Below are 22,957 nucleotides of genomic sequence, written 5' to 3' on the forward strand. Positions count from 1 at the left end.
TCGGAGGTCTTTTACGTATTTCTGAAAATTCGTTTCACGAATGTGACCTTACTGCAGCCCTCTCACTGCCATTATAAACTGTGGCTTAGCAGCAATGAGTAGTTACGAAACATGACATGATTCCATGAACTGCGTGGGGCCGTTTTGCTGCGGAAGGAGTGTTGCCGTTTACTTGGACGAGAGTTGAAATTGTTATCTGTGGATACGGTGCACCACTACCTAGTTTGTCGGGCGAGGTTCCCTCCAAACAATAAAATAGTTTCGGTTATTGATAACAGCATAACGTATACAGTGTGAATCACACTTGTCGAGTGGTCGAGGTGCGGACTGTGTAGGCGAGCGTCCGAAGCAGTGGTAGATGCTGGGTTATGGGCCTCTTTGTTCTGTATAGAATGCATGGTAGAAGCACGCGGTATGACCATGCGAGGTCTTATTGCGGCGTTAACCAGTGTATATTTCTGTGTTTTTTTTTTCGCCTAAAAGGAGGAAGAAACAATTTTTTTCGGTCTAGTTCGTGCCATCCTCTACGACTCATTAGCCCGTTTTACAGAAACTGTGTGCTCATAAATAGCCGCCGTTCTCTTTTTATGCGATCGCCTTTGGATGTTACTTCTTTGCGGGGCAAAAAGACAATGCCGAAGCACGAATCGTATGTGTATCATGCTATAGTTTACCACCCGCAGCGATCGCTGTGTTGAGAAACGCCAGTCGGCATCATACGGGAGGCTTATGTCGACGTGGCATAGCGATTTCAAGTCTACCAGAGTTGAAATGCATGAGAACGATGCCGGTGGCTTACGCAAATATTTTATAACGATTGGCGCTTAGATGTCTCGGAATTCGCGCGGTATACGTCGGACGTGCGCCAGCGCTCTTGTATGTTTAGACAGTGAGAAGATTGTCTAATTCACGCTAGAATTCAGAGACGCCGCTTCTCTTGGTTGACGAAAAAAAAAAAAAAAGTGACACAGCCAAAATAGTTCACAAACACGCACCACTGTTGACGATGCGCGTCACGTGTTTGTGCACAGCCAAGATAGTTACCGCTGTGCCAAAAGGACACACAATGGTTTGTTCGACGGCCTCGCACGAACTGACATCGTGCGAATTTCACGGAGAACGAGCTGAAACATCTCCAAATCGTGCCGCAGCCACGCGAATGCAAACACAGTCAACCTGGAAAAGGGACCACCAGCGAAACACGAAGGACGCGCACGCAAGGTGAAGACGGATCGCTCCGTCCACGCATTTTCCTTGGGGTGCGCGTCCCCCCACCCCCTTTGTGTTTCGCTGGTACCGCCTTTTTCAAGTTCATCATGCACCAATTGGCCCAAGAGCTTGAGCTAAACACAGTCAAGCACAGGCGCGCCGGCTTGCACGAGCCAGAGAGGAGGAAATGCTCGACGCGCGCCCTTTCCTCCTCGCCCGACGAACAGGTCTGTAGTATATCGACGCCGGTGTCTGGCCGTTCGTCGCTCGTCGTGGGTTCTCGACGAGGCTGTAGCATCTCCAGTACGCAGGGATAGCCGCAAGGCTCCTCAACTCCACTGCAAGCCTCCAAGGTCTGCTTCAACCATTCGCTCCTTGCTGGGATGTCTGCGTCTCTGGCCTGACACCAGCGGACAAGGCCTCCCCCGCCAGTTAGGTTCTATACCTGCCGGCTCGCTTCGTTCCTGCCATGGCGACGTCTTCACCTTCTCCTCTCCTATCTCCTTCTTTTTCCTCAGCTCTAATAAGTAATACCCATATTCGAGAGGGAGGAAGAAGAACCTCATTTTACCGCACGTCTGAATATATTCGCTAATCTCAGCATTCTTGGCGAACGGATTCGGCCTTCCGAATTCGGCCTCAGCTCCACACTTGCAACATTCGCCACAATTAAAAATATATATATTTAAAATTATGCCTCTGACGACCGAACGTATACCATAATTCGTGAAATCGTATCTTGCACCGTGTTTTTTCAATCTTTTGTTGTTGTTTTTTCGTTTGTTGAATAGCGTGGCTAAAATTATATGGAACACCCTGTATAGGTCCATAGGTAGATAGCGCACGTAAGACCATGCACACATGAATATGCAAAACGACGCACGAGCTACTATCATCTGCATGCGTCGATAAGCATGGTGTAAGTGCGACACTCCTGAAAAATAAAAAAAAAGACGTTGTTGAAAGTATATCGCGCTGTCTGTCGTTTCGTGTCCTATTCATGTGGCTTTGTTCCTGCGAGCGCTTTATGTACCGATATAGGTCACCATGGTCTACCAACAAGTCTATCTTGCCACACTGGTTATGTAGGTTTGTGCAGTACCGGTGCCGGGTTGTACCAGCTCACCACGTGAACACGGAGTGGCGATTACTTGGTAGTGAAGTCACAGATAGGAAGGCGAGTCTCATACAGGTATACGGCGGGCAATCGTCGCGCTCGATACAATTCCTACCTTTCGATCACTGTCCTCCAGACAGGCGCCGATGCTGACGCATTGCAGTCGTTGAAGTGGAGAACGAGGACCTGCGCGTTCTTTTTTTAAAAGATTTGACCAGTCTAGTTAATTAAACAACAAAAGACAAAGCATGTACAGCAGTATACATGCGAAACCGCCATGACTTGTCACCCTTTCTTTTTGTCCAAGAAAGAAGACGGTATACGATGACAGATGTGACGCAAAGAACCACCGTTTCCCACACCCCGGCCAACTGCTCAACAAACAGGCCTGTCCGCGTGCTTGCCACGGAAAACCACGCGGAGCGCAAGGAAGATATAATCTGTTGCGGGTCTTGCACCCCGACATTCTAATCTTGTTCATTAAAACGGAGAAATCGCCGCTTGCCGCTTCGCTATTTCGAGAACGCTCCCCCTGCTGCTCAAGTGCATTGTGTAAAACCGCAGGGTGGCCGCGGCGGCGCCCAAATGGTGTTCCAACTCCCCCCTTCTACCAGTAGGTAGGCACCTTCCTCCCACCTCCCCGTCTGGCGAACACTGCGGATCACCGCGAAAAACACACACACACACTCACTCACACGTACTTCTAGCCGCGCCGAAAACTAGCGAATGGCGCAAAGAAAGAAAGAAAGAAAGAAGGAAAGAAAGAAAGAAAGAAAGAAAGAAGGAAAGAAAGAAAGAAAGAAAGAAAGAAAGAAAGAAAGAAAGAAGTTGACGCCCGGGAGTTTCTTCTACCGCTTCGAAACCCACTCCTCCTTACAAAAGAAAGAGGAAACAAACAAATGCAAAAGCTCGCAGAGGCAACGAAAAGGAGAGAGAGGGAGAAAGAGAAAGCCAGAGAAAGAAGGGGGAAAACTGGAGCGCGGCATTGCGAGGCGACAGCAGCAAAAGCAAGTCTTTCGCGAGGCCGGAGGCCGAGCCTCTCCGGCGTCGACGCGCGGATAGACGCTCGCGAACTCCCGCGAGAAGAGCAGCCACTGAGCCGCACCCGTCACTGAGCCATGCCACGTCCCCTCCCCATCCTCCTCCTCAGAAACGCACAACGGAGAGGCGAACGCACACCGACGGCGGTTTGGCCTCGATTTCCCTGAACAGCAAGCGCGGCTCACAACAGCGCCGCGAGGGTTCGTCGTCGCAGCTCGCGCCCGCCGCTGTGGCCGCGGGTGAACCCAAAATAGTGGGCCTCAACGATCCCGGTCGCCGACAAGGCGGTGGCGCAGCTCGTGCTGCCCTAGACTGGGAGCGCGCGCCGGCGCCCATCAGCGTTAACCGTCGCCCGCCCCGGCGAGCCTGACTATACGGCAGCTCGGCGACAGGAACGGGCCGTTCCTTTCCTCCTGCTCCTGGCTGTCTGTCGGTGTCGCACGTCTGTGCGTCCAGGAGGGTGAAACCTAGTTGCCGATGGACCCGGATTAGACGGCGTTGCGCCACCATGTTTTGACGTCGTGCACCGCCGGCGATGCCGCTGGGCTCTTCAAGCGGGCTTTTCGAGATTGTCGGTGGCGAAACGTAAGCGAGAACCGGGAAAGCGGCGCAGTTTCGCAGTGCGAACCGTTTCGACGGGCGTGGTCGAGGAGAACCACGTGTTCTCGGGCGCCGGTACCGCGGTTCGGTAGCTCCGAGGAATGCGCGCGTCTTCGACATTTTGCAGCATCGTTTCGATACGTCGCTGGCGTGTGTGCGCGGCTCTGTGACCGGGACAGAGTTTGGTCCCGCACCGAGTGTCGACGGACGTCTGTGATGATCCCACCACGTGGCAACACCACGACGCCGGCGCCTCTGGCGACCAGACGGTTGTCATCTGCTGGCATTACCACGATACTTGCTTGGTTTTTGTAGCGATTGATGTGTTACGTGCGACGTGTTCTGCGTGAAGGCGAAGAGCCGGTCGGTTGACGACCTCTTCCCCGAAGCCAGCGGACGTCCACTGCCTCGTCCAGCTTCATCGTCGGCGCCATCGTTCGGCAAAAAAAGCTACGGCAATCGAGACGATCCGGAAATGTGGCTGGCGGCGCACCTCGTCCTGGCTGCCGGCCTGACCCAGGCACTGGCCTCCAACTGGCGCAGCATTCGAGGCGACCGGCTCAACGCCGGCCTCTGTCCGGACTCGGACGACGACCTCTGCTCGAACGGGCGACCCGACAGCACGCGGCTGGCTTGCAAGTGCGACTACGCGTGCGCCAAGTTCGGCGACTGCTGCGTGGACGCCCCGCGAAGTCCGAGCCGCGAGCCCACGCACGCCTGGCAGTGCCACCCGAGCGGTTTCTTCTCCCTCAGGGCGTGTCCCGCCCGCTGGCCCACCGACGACGCCGTGCGGCGACTGTGCGAGGGATGGGAGGACAGGGGCGGCCCCGAGAACGGCGGCGACGACGACGGCGCGGACGTTCCTCCCGTCAAGCACTACCTGGAGGACGTGCCGGCCTTCTCGAGCGACTCGGAGCGCATGTACTGGAACGTATTCTGCGCCGCCTGCCACGGCGACGCCGTCCGGCTGGCCACGTGGCCCGCGAGCTTGGACTGCGACAGCGCTCCTCTCGGAGGTCGCGGTCCCGGTCCCGTGGTCATCTTCGACGAGCGGTCTCTGCGGCAGCTCGTGGCCGTCGGCAACCTGAGCTACGTGGGCGACAACCGGTTCCTGGTGACCGACCGCAACGAGAAGCACCGCTGCATGCTGCGGGTGCAGAGGTCCAGCTGGAAGCACTTCTCGCAGGCGCACCTGCTGCGGTCCTGCGCGTCGGGCGCCGAGGCGGCTCCGCGCTGCCGCAACGGCAGCGCCGAACTTGTGTCCCGGTGCGGAGCCTACACGGCGTACGTGCACGACCGGGTGTCGCGGAGGAACTACCGCAACTACCACTGCGCGCTGTGCGACGTGACGCTGAAGCAGCGGCTCGCGTGCGGCGCGTACGCCGACGACCTGGAGCCCGAGGGCTCCGTGGTGTCGTACCAGTGGCAGATCGAGTTCCGCGTCTGGCGGAACCCGGAGGACTCGCCGCTCGAGTGCCCCGACGACCGCCGCATGCGGGACGACCTGACGGGCGCCTGCCTGCCGGTGGGCTGCGCGCCGGGCCTGGTGGCCGGGCCCGAAGGCATGTGCGTGCCCGAGGACGTGGCGCAGCCGGACCCGTTCGGCAAGCCGCCGCCCGCCTGCCCCGTCATCCAGCTGGGGTCCAAGCACGTGGGCCTGCTGCGCAACGGGTCGCTGCTGCTCAACGTGAGCCGAGGGCAGGTGTTCGCCCCCGACCAGTTCCTCCTGGTGGCCGAGGTGAGAGCGTTTCACGTAATAGTTCTGCGGAAACCCGCAAGGTGGAGAGAAGTAATTAAGGGAAAATCAGACATCCACCCGTTCGTAGCAATTGCTACAAAGGAAACCCATACGGACCCATAAGGAAACCCATTAGGAAACCATAACCCATAAGGAAACCCAAACCCGGACCAGGACGAATTTTTCTTTAACTGCGAGGCTTTTCTTTCGAGGAATCCGTATGGGTTTCCTTTGTAGCATTGCTACGAACGGGTAGATGTCTGATTTTCCCTTAAGTGAGGACGTTTCGATTCCAGAGGGGCTTGATATTTATTCATGGAAGGAGCACGGAAAGGGCAAACGACATACATTAATTCGAACAGTTGAAGAACTTGCTTCAAAATTCGATTTTTCATTCTCTTTCCCGCGAGAAGGTACATTTCTAACGAAGAAATTGAAGACTAAACTACTATCTTCTTTTTTTTTTAATTTATTTCCGCGCCGAAACTGCAGCGCTGGTACTACGTGCGCCGACGTCTGGAGACTTCAATATTCATCCTTCTCGTATTTGAAGCTGGCTTATATAGCGCAGGAAGAATACTCGGAACATCCAAGGTTCAGTCCTATAGCTTCCTTTTAGAATGTAACGTCCACTTTATTTGCTTTTTCGGTAAACAATTAGCCAGACGCGTGCAGGCGCTGTCAAAGTCAACGACGTCGCGGAAAGCTCGTGCAGGCATTTCAAGATGGCGTCGGAGCCGCTCGGGTCCTCTCGTTTCCGCGTCTTACGTAATTATTTGAAATAATTAATTGTCACCTCCCGAGATGCTTAATACCGCGGCGCGCGAAGCTCGCGGTAGTACGCGAGCGTTTTTGCATTCCGTGAACAACAAAACGCGGTCGCCTCGTGCAGTCGGGGTTCGAACGCACGACCTCGTGACCAGCAGTAAAGTACGCTTGCCATTATACACCATCGGTGTGCTTTCTTTCTTTCTTTCTTTCTTTCTTTCTTTCTTTCTTTCTTTCTTTCTTTCTTTCTTTCTTTCTTTCTTTAGTGAATACCTGTAAAACAGCCGTACATGTCTGCAAAACTCTATACACGAACAGGCACTCAGTCTTCTGGCATGCAGACAAGTATATGGGTCCGATATAGAATCATCCACTCTGGCGGCTGCTTTTACATCGAATACACGCTATACGCACACATGCGCTGCAGTTTCATGGAAGAAATGCACCTCGTAGACATATAGCAGTTTCAGCATGCCTGTCACACTTCCGGCTTTGCCAGAAACTCTGCAGTCCCGAAAAGATGAATATGTCATATATTAAGGACCGCCAGGATCTTTTAAACGGTAGAAAACGCATAAAGTCTGGTGTAATGGTCTGTATCTTTTCTGAGTGTCCTTCGCGGGATGTCCCAAAATAAAACCGCTTCTTTGCAACCAACAAAACATCGGTCCGGTAGCTTCAGCCTTCAGACACAGACGACGGCTGGTTGACAGCGGTACAAAACAATTTATTTCCTGCAATCCCGCTTTAACGGGAAGGGTTAATTACTTAATGCAGTTTAAAGTAAAATGTTTTTACTCCAGGAAGAAGGCACATTCGGAGTATACGTCTTCGGAGATATTATCACATTTCAAATAATGGGCACGATATGAGGGAACTGGGAACAGGCACAAGCCATCATCGGTGTGTGGCGTGTTTGAAGTCTGGACAGGATTATCGGAATAGCATTAGGTTCTTGAAATTCACAGAAATGACAGCTTCAAAGTGTTACGTTACCATTCCTTATAGTCTCCCTTTAAATTATATGGACCCTCCTAGCCCAATTTCGCCGTTGGCGTCGCCGTGAGGCTCCGTATATATTTAGGTATATACAGGATCCTTCGATAAAATATTGAAGGACCTTGGTATATGTATGCTATATGCCATGCAATATGGCACGTGGTATACGCGGGTTATATTGCCACATCAGTCTATCACTACCGTTGCTCAGACCAGGTCTTACATTGTAGACAAAGTTATTCCTCAGAATTTTGAGAATGGCAGGCCACAGGCCGGAATTAGAGCAGCGCACGGGACTGATGTTTCAGCCTGGGCCTGGCCCGGGCCCGCCGTTTGAAGCCCAAGCTCAGCCCCCGCCCGCGTCTGCATGATCGGGCCCGGCGGAGTAATTCTTTGTACATACCTTAAAAAAGTCGCACTTTCGCCCGAAAGGAGAAACATAGATTGCGGTAGCAAATTAGTAGACAACTGTACGAAGTGAGGATATTAGTTTTAACGGCCGTATAAAATTGTAAATATCCGCTTAGTAACTAAATTAACAAGCATGGCATCACGCGCGCACAGGCAAACATGAACACATTCACTCGATGACCGCGGAAACTCGCTGTCAAAACGCTGGAGCGAGGAAGCGCGGCAGCAGCAGCGAGCGAATTGACCTTCGTGCTGCCTCTCGCTTCAATACGAACTAAGCCGCGTGAACAGAGCGCATACGAAGCTATCAGTGCTCGGCGCACTCTGTCCCCATCGTAGATGGTTTTCAAGTTAGGGCCCACGTGGCCACGCCATACGCAGCCGCCGCCGCACTAGAACCCCCCCCCCCGGTGCCTTGCGTACGACGGAAGACGGCGCGCGTCCTCCCCGCTTTTCGCCATTTCGCTCGCGAGATTGAGCCGCCATAGTAGGCTCACCCTCGTACGCTTTCACTTGCACGTACAGCATACGGCGCGCGGCGACGATGTTAGCGCCCTTGGATTTTATGCGGAACACCACGGCGACGGCGGCGACAACGGCAGAAACGTACCTAGAGTGCCCATATAATTGCTATCGCAATGAAATATTAGTGCGCTAGCGTTAGGAGTGTCTAAGCGGAAAAAAGTGTATGTGTGTGAAGTGTGGCAAAGCGGTCACGTGGTGTATATATAGATATATAGAAACGAGAGGAAAGGGTGTTTGTTGGCTTCTTATGATATGACCACACACACACGCACACACACACACACATATATATATATATATGGCTACTGGTGGTGGACTACTCTGGACCACCGTCGTGTGTCGAGTGAGCTCCTGAACAACACTGCTATATGGTGAAGACTGTTTAAATCATAGATCCTGGTCTTCAAGAAGGTTCGACGTGATGCCAATGCATTTCTCTGACATCTGCCGCTCGCATTTCTTTCGCATATCTCGCACTGACTTTTTTTATTGTAAGGTGTTCTTGAAGACATTACGAGAAAATTGCTGTGACGGATACAACGTCGCGAAAAAAGACGACCTTTTTCAAGAGAGCACGTGTACAGCTAAGAGCAAAGGCTGAGCGAAATTTTCTGGCAAGGCATTTTCTTTGAATGTCTTATGCAACGTTTTCTGTTGAAAACACGGGTGATTGTACAAACGTGTAAAAACGCTTCTTGTTCGATTAATAAATAGCAGGGGTGTTCGAAATGTGACATTTTCAAATAGAACGCTAATATTCGGGAGAAACAACCTCCGAATATCAAATACTTCCTCATTTCCAAACAAAGCGAAATCACAGGTTCGCACGGAGTACATTTGGTGAAAAAAATAGAAAAATAAAACGAGCCTTATAGGCATTATTTGACAGACATATCAATTAGAGGGTCGTAAAGGGGTGTCCATACGACAGCTGACGAGCTTGTAAATGAAGAAATACCTGATTTTAACGCTTATGACACCGTATGACGACTACAGTATCCAAACGGGGTAACAGCGCGTCACCTGATGCACGTATAGTGTCGTGTTTGCTGCAAGAAGAGGGATATGTTATGTTACAGTCCCGCACATATCGTGAGGCAGTGAAGGCCGGCATGGGATGCCGGGGTCGGCATGAAATGTAAATGCAACGTAACGTATCGTCGGAGTCCCGAATTCGCCTTGAAACTTAATGACCAATGATTATAAAATAAAAGTTGTCTTGCCTACATCTCGTTCGCTGAAGCGGTGAAAGGCCTATGGATCGCTTGCTGAACACGTTTATTTTGCTCTCTAGATACGATCGTCCCTTGGTATTAACCATATGGATGAAAGGGAAAGGGGATAGGTTGTAAGGATTAGGGGGTTTTAGAGATCGGGAGCCAAGTCGCTCATGCGTACATACAGAAGCACGCTTTCGAAGAACGTTTCTTGAACGTCCGTACCACCAGTCCAGCTCCGCGGGCCATGAGTGTCCCTAGCAGCGTACACGGTGCTTTGTGTCGGTGATGGCGTTGCGTTGCAACACAGCCAGCGTGGGAGCCTGCACTAAGAACAATCAGCGAACAGATCAAATACTTCGGCACTTCAGAGTAAGGACTACAGTACTTCGGAATGAGGGTGCGAGAGCTCGCGTGCACAGCGTCGTTGTCGTTGATGCATCAGTTGTCACATTGGCGCACACCTGTGATGGATTGTTAAAGGGATGCAAACATGGTGCAGACTGGCCATATAATGAAACTGACACAACGAAGTCGTACACGGGATGCCTAAAAGCGAGTCATTATCAATTGCACATTATGGAGCAGAAGTCATTGGACTTATGCGTTCGCTGAGGAACTTTAGTGCCTCTGCACGGCACTAAATCGTTTTTTTTTTCTCTCTCTCTTTCTCAAGACTCCAATAAGTGTTCTCCCCCATCGTATTCAGAAGAAACGAATGACAATTTCGAATGTGAACTCTCGAACAGAATGCGAATCGAGTGTAGCAGATGCCATTCGATTCGCATTCGAAATTTCGAACATTTGCGCAGTCCCGATAAATAGTTCTCGGAGCAAGAAAAAGCTTTGCATTATCTTACACGAACAGCATGCAAGAGCAGGTAAAACTCCAAGCGCGCTCATTACAATTTTATAATGAAGATGGGCAATGCGCTGCCACCCCGACCCCACCGAGCCCACGACGAAGCACTTCTCGTGTGTGGATTTTAAGATCCACGAGGGACATTGCGAATGCAGAAGACATCAATGTGTACTGCAGTCACCATAAACCAATCGTTAAAAAAAACTAAGAAAAAAAAACTAAAATAGCGCTCCGAGAGTCATGAAGCCGTTTTTTCGTGAACCACGATCATGTAAATTTCTGTATAAACCTTTTTCTCATCTCATGAACTTTGCTCGGGACCTTTCTTTCTCCCGGCACCTGGCATGGCACCATACATGGAACCTTCGTGGCCGGACGGACCCCCGACTTCACAACAACGTAGACGTTTGCGTTAGCGGCCGCGATGGTGACGTCGAGTCTAATCATAAAGGACGCAGATACTATTGCAGTGACCAACCACATTTTACTTGGCTGCTGATGTAGAATCGGCAACAACATAAAAGTTAACACGTGTGGGGTTTTCCTCCCGTACTCTTGGAACAAAGGAACGACAACACAGTAGTGCAAACAATCACAAGGGCATTTATTGCACCTTTCATAGATCAATGCCTGCTGACCGAGTTGCTATCCACAAAACATGCCGATGGGCGCGCGACAAATCTAGAAGTCCGACTCACCGCGACCGGATAGCGAGCGAATATGTTCGCCCCATGCTGGATCCCAACGCCTGGTCGTTCGCGTGTACGGTCACGCGAACGGTGGGCGCGTTCGAAGGCGGCCACGCGAGACGGTCTCGCAGAAGCATGGATCGGCGCACGCGCGGCACGGCACGTCCGCACTGCTTGCTGTCCCGAACCAAAGAGATAGCGCCTTGTCTTTCGGCGCCCAAGTAACCCCGCCTGTCGGTGGCGTTAGCAGCGCAACACTCGAGCCATCTCTCGTTCTGCGACTCACCCACTCCGACCGCCGCGGGCGCCAGGCCACGCGAGCCGTGCGGGAAAACAACATATCAAGGGACGCGTGAGAGTCGCGCATCCCCACACACGCAGTCCGTTTTTGTAGTTTCTTTTCGACTAAAGCAGCCATGTAACGAAGAAAGAAATGTTCAACCAAGTGTCGACACTAAAAAAGACAAGGTAGACGTACATGGTGGTTCAAATGGTTCGAGGATTAAATGTTTCTGCCTTCCGTCTTTTTTTCCTGTTCAGGATTCGCTCATTTCGCATCTTATTCGGATCGTATTTCAAGCACAATTACGTTAACCTTGGCTTCTTTAGCGAGCGACACTTGGATGACCCTTTTCTTTGTTTTACCAATAGGCCGGTAGATCGATCCCGGTGGTTGTGCAGTCTATGGTGCAACGCGGGTGATTTTTCGACTGTATTGGCGCTAATTAGGCCCGTTCCGTTAATTTTACCTATTCTGCGACTAATCCTCGCTTCCTGTGGGCACCGGTGAAGCCGCCGTCCAGGCAACATCGCCTCGAGTGAGCCCCGCTTACTCCAAGCGAACTCGCTCCATTTTCCAAAAGTGTGCCGTACGGCGGCTTTGCCTCAACAAGTATGTATATACGGCGGTGCACCCTTTACAGAAGTATAGTGCAATGTGGTTAATTTTCGACTACGTTGGCGCTAGTTAAAATTTTACCCACTTCACGACTAATTATCGCTTATTTTCTCATTGATACTTACATTTTGATGCCTGTTGCGACTCACTAAGGCACTTCGGAGCGTGAAAAGGACTTCTTTTTTTTGAAGTGGTTATAAGATAACCAGATCCCAGATATGCCAACTCCGGGTGAAGTCAGCAAAGAAAATTTTGTCTTCAAAACGTTTCTAACACTGTCTAACACGTTGGGGTTGGATAAAAAAATCACAAGATGTTGCTACCAGCGTTGCTACTGCTGGCCACGGCTTCTGTAACCCAGTATTTCATAAACGGCAAACGTTTGCGCTAAAACTAAAGAAAGTCGCAGTTTCGCCCTAAAGGCAAAGCATCGATTGCGATAGCACATTAGTGGACAGCTATACGAAGTAAGGATAATATTGTTATCAGCCGTATTAACTTGTAAACGTAGGCATACTAACTAAATTAACAAGCATGGTGTCACGCGCGCACAAACCAACGTTAGTACAGCTCACTCGATGACGGCGGAAACTCGCTTTCAAAACGCTGCAGTAAGGAAACGCGGCAGCAGCAGCGAGCGAATTTACCTTCGTGCAGCCACTCGCATCAACACGAAGTACACCGCAAAAGCACAGCGCAGCGCGGACTGTGTACCCGTCGCAGATGGCTTTCAAGATACAGCGGCCCGGCCGGGCGCACGCGGCCACCCGGAGTAGAACGCGCCCCCGCTCCCTACCCTCCTCCCGAAGCATTGCGCGCAACGGAAGGCGGCGCGCTTCCTCCCCGCTTACCGCCGTCGAGTGCGCGAGATTGAGCCTTGATCGCCGGCTCACCCTCGCACGCTATCACTCGCACATACAGCATACGGTGCGCGGCGACGATTTTGTCGCCCTTGTACTTTATACAGAACCTCACGGCGACGGCGACGGCAGAAATGCGCCTGAAGTGTCCATATAATTGTTATCGCAATAAAAATACTGTCTACTACTTTGGCATTCAGTTTTTGATGGATATTTTGGAAACAGGTTCGCTAAATCGGGCCTCTCGTTCCCAGGGCTCTTTCTTGAGCTTCAATGAAATGCGCATTTCACGGCTCCTTTAATTCACTGTCATGGTCGTGATGACGTTAACGGTGCGTGGTAGTTGTGTTGTCAGCGTTGACTTGGAAGCGAGCCAACACGAGTAGCGTGGCTTTTACGTGGTGGCCAAGAACATTTTTGATGCTGGAGGATAAAATACAGCTTGCCTCACGCAATGAGAGTCGCAGGCTACTGTCGACATTTTTTAATGCGCAAATTGAGTTCCTGCTACCGGCTATTCGTTTGCGAGACAAGGCAGCGGTGTGAGAATTATAATTTTTAAAAGCCGAATGGAGTACCTTTTCGAATGAGACACCTTTTTTCAACACAGTGCCCTAGTTGTACACAGTTTTACCTGAAACATTCATGAATATCAACCAGAAAAAAAAATATCAGGACGCATATGCACTGAAATAACCTCCTAGACAGTAGTGCAGGTATAATATTCCAGCTGCTGTTTCGTCACCTTTTCATAAATGAAAGTCAGGTGTTAAAGCTGAACAAAATGTCTAACCAAATTACAGCTTCACGAGCGAAGCGAGCGTACAGATCACCGCCGAAGGCAAGGTCAACACAAATCTCCGCTACAGAATGCGATATACAGGGTGGCCCAGCTGTCATGCACCAAGATTTAAAAATGTACACATGCCACGTAGATGGACCGAACCAAGGTAACGTTGTTTGCCATCTCTTGGAGATACTCAGATTATTTTTTGCATCCAGTATAATTACATGATTAGTCTTAATGAATCAACTTCTCAAATATTATAATTAGATGGAAAGTGTCAGTGAGAAAGTTGTACAGCAACATGAAAATCTCCCGATACAGCTTCCTGCTGCTCAATACGTGCTACGTAAAAGTGTTTTTCCGAGCGTGAAAGAAGCCCGCGAGTACACGCAAAGTGCCACCAGCGGCCAGTCGCGCGGCAATTTTAGTTTAGTTTTCGTAGTCTTTAGTCTGCGCCCACCATATAGAATGTGAAAGTTTTTACTGCCGTAGCTCGGAAGGTGCGAATAACACACGTTGCAAGGTCCAATTTAATTAGCTTCACGGATAGTGATCATTATTAATCTTGTGTGAATTTTCTTTAACGCTCTTCGCCGTTACTCACCTCTCAGGAACGTTATACGTACGTGAGATGCGCGCACGCTGTTCGCGGCGAAGCACGAGGGGCCGCATTCCCAAATATTGTTTTTATTCTCAAGTGCTCCTCGGCAATTGGCTGCTCGCCTTCGCTAATATGTGCAACATCAGGACGGGCTGTAATTTGCTCATATGAATATTCTATAGCGCAAGAGCTTTCTTGTGATAATTGGGCCTGGGTTCGCAGTGTTAAAGAGAATACACGCGATTGAAGACCAAGCTTACACCCTACACAGTGTACTAGTTTTAAGGGCGTACTTAAAGAAAGATACTAATTCTAACGTACACTCTTCGGGATATACCGTTGCCCACCATTATACATACATACATACATACATACATACATACATACATACATACATACATACATACGTACATACATACATACGTACATACATACATACGTACATACATACATACGTACGTACATACATACATACATACATACATACATACATACATCGCGGTTTGTTATACGTACGGCATATTATGGCCAAAGAAATCTGCTGCAGACGGGTCAGAGCGCCTGGTTCTTTCATGCCAAGAACGCAGACGACGTGCATATATTGTTCCTGCCAAGGGGACACCACATATGAAACATTATAGGAAGTAAATGCCGTTTAGAATGATAGCGATTGTCGTTGTGACAAAGTACACCCGAAAGAGTGTAAAATCCAGAGTGCACGCCGAAAATGAGGAAATATCGGCCATCTTATGATCGATCGATGGATCAGTGTTAACGCGCGGTGGCTGCAGGATAACGTCCTAATGCAACGCCGCACACATCTGCGCGCCCATTCTGCATTCCACTGTAGCAGCTTCAGAATTCACTTTGAAGTGAATGTTGACGTTTCGGTTGGAGTACTTGCGTACCAAAAGGTAACGATGACGAAGTGCTTCTCTATATATCATCTACAAAACGTTACTCCTTCCCAACTCTTACGTGCAGGTCAACGACCAGAACCGAACGATCGGCTGGTACGCACTGGTCTGCGCCTGCCACCGCATCAGCTTCATGTGGACGCCCGCCCTGCTGTTCGCGGCGAGGCTGGCACTGGGCGTGTCCATCCTGTGCCTCGCCGTCCTTCTGGTCACCAGGCTGCTCGAACTGCACGTGCGCCGCCACAAGATGGCCGCCTGCCTCGCAGCGAGCGCCATCTTGTCGCAGTTCACCCTCCTGCTCGAGCCTCACATCGAGCCTTTCAGCCGGGGCTGCGCGGCCCTCGCCGTGGCCTGGCACTACTGGAACCTCGCCTGCGTCGCCTGGACCGTGGCGCTGTCCGGCGACGCATACCGAGCCCTGCACGCGCTGCGTAGCATGCGTCCGGACGGGCGCTCCATACGCCAGCTAGGCCTACTCTGCTGGTTCAGTCCGGCGGCCATAGTCGCCGCGGCGTTGGCCATCGACAGACTGCAACCGGACTGGCCGCTGAGACCGCTGTACGGCGAGCCACTGTGCTTGCTCAACGATTCCCTGGGCGCCGCGGTGTTTCTGGGCCTGCCCATCGCCGCCATGCTGCTGACAGCGGCCACTCTGCTAAGCCTCGTCGCGCCGAGGCTCTGCGGGGGGCCGCCGCCGCAGACGAAGCCGGCCAAGGTCGAGTTCCGCGCCGACCGTGTCCGCTTCTTCCGGCTCGCGGCGATCGTGCTGCTCGCGGTGGTCACGTGGTCGTCGCCGCCGCTTGCTGTGGCGCTGCGGATGCACGAGCTGTGGTACGCGTTCTTCGGCTGCCTCGCCGCCCAGGGCATGGTGGCGCTCGTGGCGTTCGCCCCGCTCGGCCGCCTGGCGGCCCGGCTGCGCGGCACTCGTTCGGCGGGCGTGCTGGTCGCGAGCACGTCGGTGGGGCACCTGTCCGACTCGCAGCAGGTCCCCCCGCTGGCCACTACTACGATGCCAGCCGACGCCGGGACGGGGCCGTACCGCAAGCGTCTGCCGTCGCAGGGGGCGGCGGTGGCGGCGGCGGCGCAGCAACACAGTTCGCCCAGCAGGCGCTCGTCGTGCAAGCCTAACCTCGAGCGTCGATTCAGCAACAAGAGGCCGCTGGTCATTGAGGACGAGTTGGAGAACAACGGCAAGGCTTGACTTTGGGAGGTGTGAATGCGCGGTTCATCGCGGTGGACGCTTATTCTAGGCCGTGTCGATCGTGCCGGCGCAAAAACGCGTTCAGTGTGCTAAACGACCGGCGTGTAATATACAAATCTCGCGGAAGAGCTCGCAGGGGACACCGGTAGCTGTCCTGACAGGCGGTCCCCGCGTCATCGTCGATACCGACGTGTCTTTGTTAGGCCTTGCATATCGGTGCAGCCTTAACGAAACAAGAAAATTCTTGCGCTTTAAGTCGGCAGCAAGCGTTGGAGTGCTTCAGGCGCGCGCTGGAAAGCGTGTGCAGAGAACAGTATATTTCAAACTCCTTTGACGTGTTCTTCAAAGCTTTGTCGACGCTATTTTCACTTCCTAATGCACTTGAAAAGTGGTTCTACCTAGTCGTACGCACTTGCAACATAGCTAGGTACAGCGCCTCTAATTGAGCCTGTCCACGTAGTGGGTACCTCGCGCGTTCTCTGTGATCAAGAGAGAAAGTTTAATGGTATCAGGAGAGGTAGCCTGGCAACAGGCTTGGCATAATCAGGTGTATTGGTGAGAAACGAAAGAAAGGAAGTGATGAAAAAAAAAAGAGCCAGTGGTATTCATCTCATGTCCAAGCAAGTGGAATAGAAACCTGCTACACCATGGCCATATTCTCAACATACGTGTATAATTTGCAAGAAACTGCGTCGTGACGGAGTGCCGGCCAGGGGACAGCCTCGCGCGTGCGCTTTGTCTTGCAATCGGTCGCAAAGGTGGATTAACATAGTATACGCTGGTCAGCCGCCTCATATATGTACAGCATTTTGTCCGAAGCACTCGAGGTCGGACCGTGTCAGTAAGAAGTAAAAAATGTTATTTACTAGCGACGCCTTCTATATGCAATGTTCCTTACACCAAAGGACACGTAAAACGATTTCGTAAATGGAGAGACGCTGCGATCAAGTACGGATACATCGATTCTGATCGCGAAGGACTAATAAAAGCAGCGAGGGACCGGCATGCTACGCAATGAAAATGGCAAATGCAAAGACCCATGCCTCAAACGTGACCCGGCGACTTAGTCGAGACGTTTCGGCGCAAGCAAATTTTGCCGTGTTCACATTCTTCGAGCATTCGACGTCGAGCTAAACAGCCACCTTCGCCATTAACAAGTTTGCTCCCCTGCTGCACAGCTATACGCGGACATTCTTCGCCTTCGATCGCCAAGTGTGCGCCTTCGTCATGCATAAATGCCTGGTGTGTGATATGGACCAATGCAAAATGTGTTACGTATGTGCTGTTGTGACAGCCAAGAGCAATCTGCATTTTTTATAGTTTCGTTTTCAACTCCTATTCTCTTATACTCATTTTTGGACACTACGAGGTGAAATTCTCGCTGAATATCCCGAAGGTTGTGAACTCGTTCGAGGCGTCGGCAAGCCCCTCGGAAAGCGTTGGTGGTGCTATATAGTATGATGGTGCCAGATTCACAGGCCGGCAAATGTGCCGGCAAGTCGCAGAGCCCGGCGTGACGTAGTAACGCGAATAGCCGCAATACGCATGGTATGTAGGCACGTGGTGTAGGCTTTGAGAGCCACTGAACAGTTTAGTATGATGCAAGTTCACTCTTCTATAACTTTTCGCTTTCGTTCGGCTGTAGAATTACTCACTGAACGCCCTTAGCGCTTGTTCGTCCGGAAATTTGCTCGCGACACCCCTTCCATAAAGCGCTAAAACCCCTTCCATACACGTTTTCGCCGACCATGGTAAAAGCGGCGGTGGCGCGTAGATGAAGGGGTTTTTACCCTTCGCACCTGCCCGCCTGGAAAATTACTTTTCTGTGACTCCCCTAACGTCGTTGTCCAGAGAATCACCTTTGACCTCTAGCAACCATACCTCCGCGTAACTCCTCTTGCGATTCTTTCGCTGGACATTTTTTTTTTTCCTACGGCGTTTGCTCGGCAGGATGATTCGACTCGGTAGCAGGGAAAATCACAGTTCACCAAACGACGAAACTGGATATACGTACTTATACCGCCGCAAACTCCGCGATCTGCCTCTCATTGCCGGTTTCGATCCTTTATAACTCGGGAAATATCTGAAAGAAACCTGCCACTTTGATGTTCGAATTAATTTCTTGTTGATCTACGATTATCAGTTCTCGGGTAATAGTAGCGGTCGAAATCTGTGACGTCACAGGGAATCAGATAGATAGATAGATAAACTTTATTAAAAGAATAATCAGAAGGATCGCCAATATTCAGGGGCCCCGAGTTGAGAAGATGGCTCTTGTCATCTTCTCAGCTCTCTGTATCAGCAAGAGCTGGTCGTCGAGAGCCGAGCTGGACAGCAGTGCCTCCCATTGCTCCCTCGTGGTGTTCGTGTCGGGGTGTTCTATGTTGTGTAGTGTGCACTCCCACGTAATGTGGTATAGGGTTGGTGCGGCCCCGCACCACGGGCATTCGTCCCTGTAGACTGTGGGGTGTACGCGATGTAATATGTGTAGGTTCGTGTAAGTGCCTGTCTGGAGCCTACGCCAGGCAGCGGCATCCTCTGTCTTTAGATTTCAACGGGGTGGTGGATATCTTGTCGAGATCGCGATGAAGGCGTCGCCCAGCAGTTCTCTCCCATTTCATCTTTGAGCCACAAGGAGCCCTCTATTCGACAAACGTATGACTGAGTGCTACATCTTACGACAGTGATTTAGTAGTCTTGGCTGCTGGATCTGTTATCTCGATCTAGATCCACGTGGTTTTATTTATAGCGTCCCATCAACAGAGATAACATCGCTGTACAGGAGACCCAGACAGGAATGCGCGCTACCGACTGCCTCGCCATCGCGGTGCCTCGGCAGATCACCAGATGGGAAACATTCTTTAAGAGCACGTACGTCACCCCGCCGTTCCACCCCGGCGCGAAAAACTTGGACCACTCCCCAACGAAAGTTTGAAAAGCCATGGTGGCCGCTTCTGGTGCAGCTAGCACTTTAACGTGCTGGACCCAGGAGGCATGAGCCTACCAGGAGGCCCGGACTTGGGCTTCAGTTCCTTCGCTACCTAATAAATGTTATTTCTCTCTTTCTCTCTCTGTACCATATGCCATCATGGCGGAATGCGTACGTCCGCCTTGTCCAAAACCCGTCTGCTAGCTGTCAGCGCACCGCGTCGCATCGCAAACCAGACAACGGCGAGGAAAGAGCCCGTATTCTATTGCCACAAACCTGCCGGGAATCTATACGAGCCGTCACGAAAAAAGCGCGGCGCACACGCATCGGCCTAGGGAAGGAGGACTGCGAAGTTTCGGGGGGAAAGGGAAAGACGGCTAGTAAACCTGCGAGTGCCCCAAAGTCAAGCATGCGTGCAACGCACACGCGCGACACGTTTTCTAAAACCGAGAAGAGGCGCGCTCTAAAGAGCGGTTCAGAAATACACACCCGTTCGTTGTTTTTTTTCCCCCTCCCCCAGCGTCGACGAGTAGGCACCATGTCAGAAAATGTGTGCTGGCGGCGGCACCGCCGCCCCCACCAAAAATAAAGCGAGGGTTTCGGCGAAGCTCGCGAGCGTGTTCAAGCGCAACTCCACGGCCCCCGACGCCAGAAAAAAGTTATACTCATCCTGAGAGGTGCACGTACGTCTGTCGCGACGCCGAGTCAGCGCGAAGACGCAGTCAGTCCCCATGGCGGACCATGGTGGTGACGTCACGCGCACGAACACAAAACAAGCTCGTGGTGAAGCGTCCTTGCGTTCCGAAGTGGCTTCGGGGTTGTCAAAACGGCGTCTTCGATGATGGCCTGGGTGTGCTATTCTGGATACTCCCAATTCTGCCACGTTGGCGTTTTGAGCCAATCGGAGGGCCCCGTGACCCAATCGGAGCCGACACGGAGGGACTGAAAGACTAGGAGGGAGCGTCACGTGACAACCCTGAAGCCCTGTGCTCCGTTCCATACATAGCAGTCAACGCTGTGGAAGCTACGCAAGGAGTTCGGTCAAGAAAAGTTATCACTCTGCACGTTCCATCCATGCTTCGCTGCGCACCAACAGTGTTCGCTTGCAGGAGCACGCACGTTAGGCTCCTCGCGACGGGTTGCAAATAAAAAACCCGTAAAGAACAAAAACAAGAATGATCTAAAACAACGCATTAGCAGCCGCATACCACAGTGTGTTTGTTTCTAAGAGTTAAACCTTGTGTCATTCAGCACTGAGCCTATATAAACAAAAGGTGCGCACAATTGCAGTAAAAAAAACATCGGACTATGTTCAAGTGCGAACGAAGCCACTGCAAGAAGCGTCTCTGGCCTCCACAGCGTTAACTGGTAAGTATGGAATGGAGCATGGAGGACGGAAAATGACAGGAGGGAGCATACCGCAACATGATTGAAGCCAACTTCGTTGCCCAACACGTGATCGCGAAATGCAAAAACACCCATGTGCTTAGATTTAAGTGCACGTTAAAGAACCTGTTGCAAATGGGTCGCAAGCCCCAAGGGTAGCGTTGGCCTGGCGGCCTGGGGCGCAGCTGGAAGCATCCGAAGGTCCTGGCAAAGGATGAGTCTACTGCTAACAGAACAACTTGTTTATTCTAGCATCGCAAAAGAGCGGCCGGTCAGGTCGACCGAAGTGGAGAAACAGGAGACCACGTTACTCGACTGAATAAATCGAAGCTTCTCTCTTGGCGTCCGGGGGCAGCTGCTTTTATACTCTCGGAGTCGAGGGCAAGAAGGAACGACTCGGATGAGGCGCACGTGACGGCGGCGCATGGACACGTTGTGACAAGAAGTGACGTATCCGCCGTGCCGGCGCCGGTCAGACCTCCTCGCTTCGCCGTTGGGGAGCTCCTCTCCCCGGCTGCCGCGCTTTGACAAGCGTGGGCACCAACATGCACACACGCACACACGAAGACATGTGGCATTGAAACATGCCTGGACGCGCTTGGCAGGAGGCGTTGTGGCAGCGCTGAACTGGCCAAAATGTCCGCCGCTTTGAACGAAGCCCCGGCGTCCGTTACATCCGCGCCGGCTATACCGCACGTCGGAGGCGAAACGTAACAAACCCCAAGTGGTCGAAATTTCCGGAGTCCTCTACTACGGCGTGCCTCATAATCGGAAAGTGGTTTAGGCACATAAAACCCCATAATTTAAATTTTTAATTTAATTTTAACGCATGATTGCACATCAAAGTTCGCGGCTGGTTTTACTGTTCCCGCTCTGCAGGCAGAACCACGGCTGGGCAGCTGAACCAGCGCGCACCGAACAAAAACTACTAACATAGCTACTGGAAAGCAAACGTCTCAGCAAATCTCGATTCTTCCTCCGTGATCTCAAAGCAAAAGGTTACATGTTGGGCCACCACAGTGGCCTCGCGATGCAGTGCTTGCTCCTATATTTTTCCTTCCTCCATGGAACAGAGTATAGTCATAAAAGTTAGCGGAAAGGCTCGTGGAAAATATACAGGCGGTAATTTCTGGCAGATGAGCGTGCGGAGGTTGTAATGGGAGGAGAGAGAGTACAGAGGGTGACGAAGGGGGTCACTAATACCTAACACGAGCCCAGCAGTGCCTTGAAAGGTCCACCAACCAAGAGGGCTTATTTCCCAAGCGTCAGCGCGCAGATGGGCCTTTGAAGGAGAGGGGGCGGATTCAGAGGAGGCTGACTTGCCGAAGTTAGCCGCCTGACGTCATTCTTACACGGCTGGAAAGGTGCTGAATTCGTCATTACGGCAGAATTTGACAGGGTCCAGAATAACACCCCCCTGGTTAGAGTAACGAGGTCGTTGAAGTTTCCAGAGGCACACACTGCACGCGAGGTCCTTGTGGCATTTTCAAGCTGTCTTGCAGGGTTCACAAGATGTTTTTAGTTATGGCGGGCGCATGGGAAATTGGCAATGTTCGCCGGCATGCACGACAGATTCATGGCGACGTGTCTTGCTGTTTTTTTAGTTGTACCTCTGTGACGTTGGGCAACTTAGCAGTTGCATGCCCGTTTGTCTGCCAACATTCTTCAGCACGGTTCTGTAGTTTGCAATCTGTGTACTCCGTCCACGCACAATATGCAATGCTCTCGCGACTTTTGGCGCCACCAAACTTCACTCATTACCTCGTTTCTTTCACCTCTAATCTTCTGCTTACATCTCCGTCAGCTGTTTCTTTTTCGTCACCTGCTTACAAGTGTTGCATTAAACTTTCAGCTTTCGCCGGATGCCTGGCTAATAAACGATTACGAATGACAGTGTACTCGTGAATATAGCTGTAATAATGAACAGCTTTGGACATGTTGCTTGAGTCAATGTTTAGACAGGAGAATTTGTCTAAATCAGGCCTTGACGAAGGAAAGCCACTTTGCCGATATATCGGCTCCAGCGACGCCACTTGTTCGACCATTGTTATCACTTCCAAGCCTGTCTTCCTGTGAACCTGTAATAGTGTGTACTGTAAAAACACTCGCCAAATACGCCCACTGAGGAAACTCTCACCGTCTGATGGTACTTCACACTTTGCCCAGAAACTGCTTTATGCGATAAGTGCATTTTCTTTCCTA

At 51.5% G+C, this 22,957-nt stretch overlaps 1 protein-coding gene across 1 annotated transcript; it reads left to right on the forward strand.

The window, feature by feature from the left end:
* Positions 1-1,999: 1,999 nt before the first annotated feature.
* Positions 2,000-22,648, forward strand: LOC126529242 (uncharacterized). The gene is made up of 2 exons (XM_050176842.3): positions 2,000-5,705; positions 15,307-22,648. Exons 1-2 carry the CDS (start codon positions 4,443-4,445, stop codon positions 16,438-16,440), a joined length of 2,397 nt encoding a protein of 798 aa, XP_050032799.2. The 5' UTR covers positions 2,000-4,442; the 3' UTR covers positions 16,441-22,648.
* The last annotated feature ends 309 nt before the right edge of the window (positions 22,649-22,957 follow it).

Source organism: Dermacentor andersoni, chromosome 8, assembly GCF_023375885.2.
Source record: "Dermacentor andersoni chromosome 8, qqDerAnde1_hic_scaffold, whole genome shotgun sequence".
NCBI lineage: Eukaryota > Metazoa > Arthropoda > Arachnida > Ixodida > Ixodidae > Dermacentor > Dermacentor andersoni.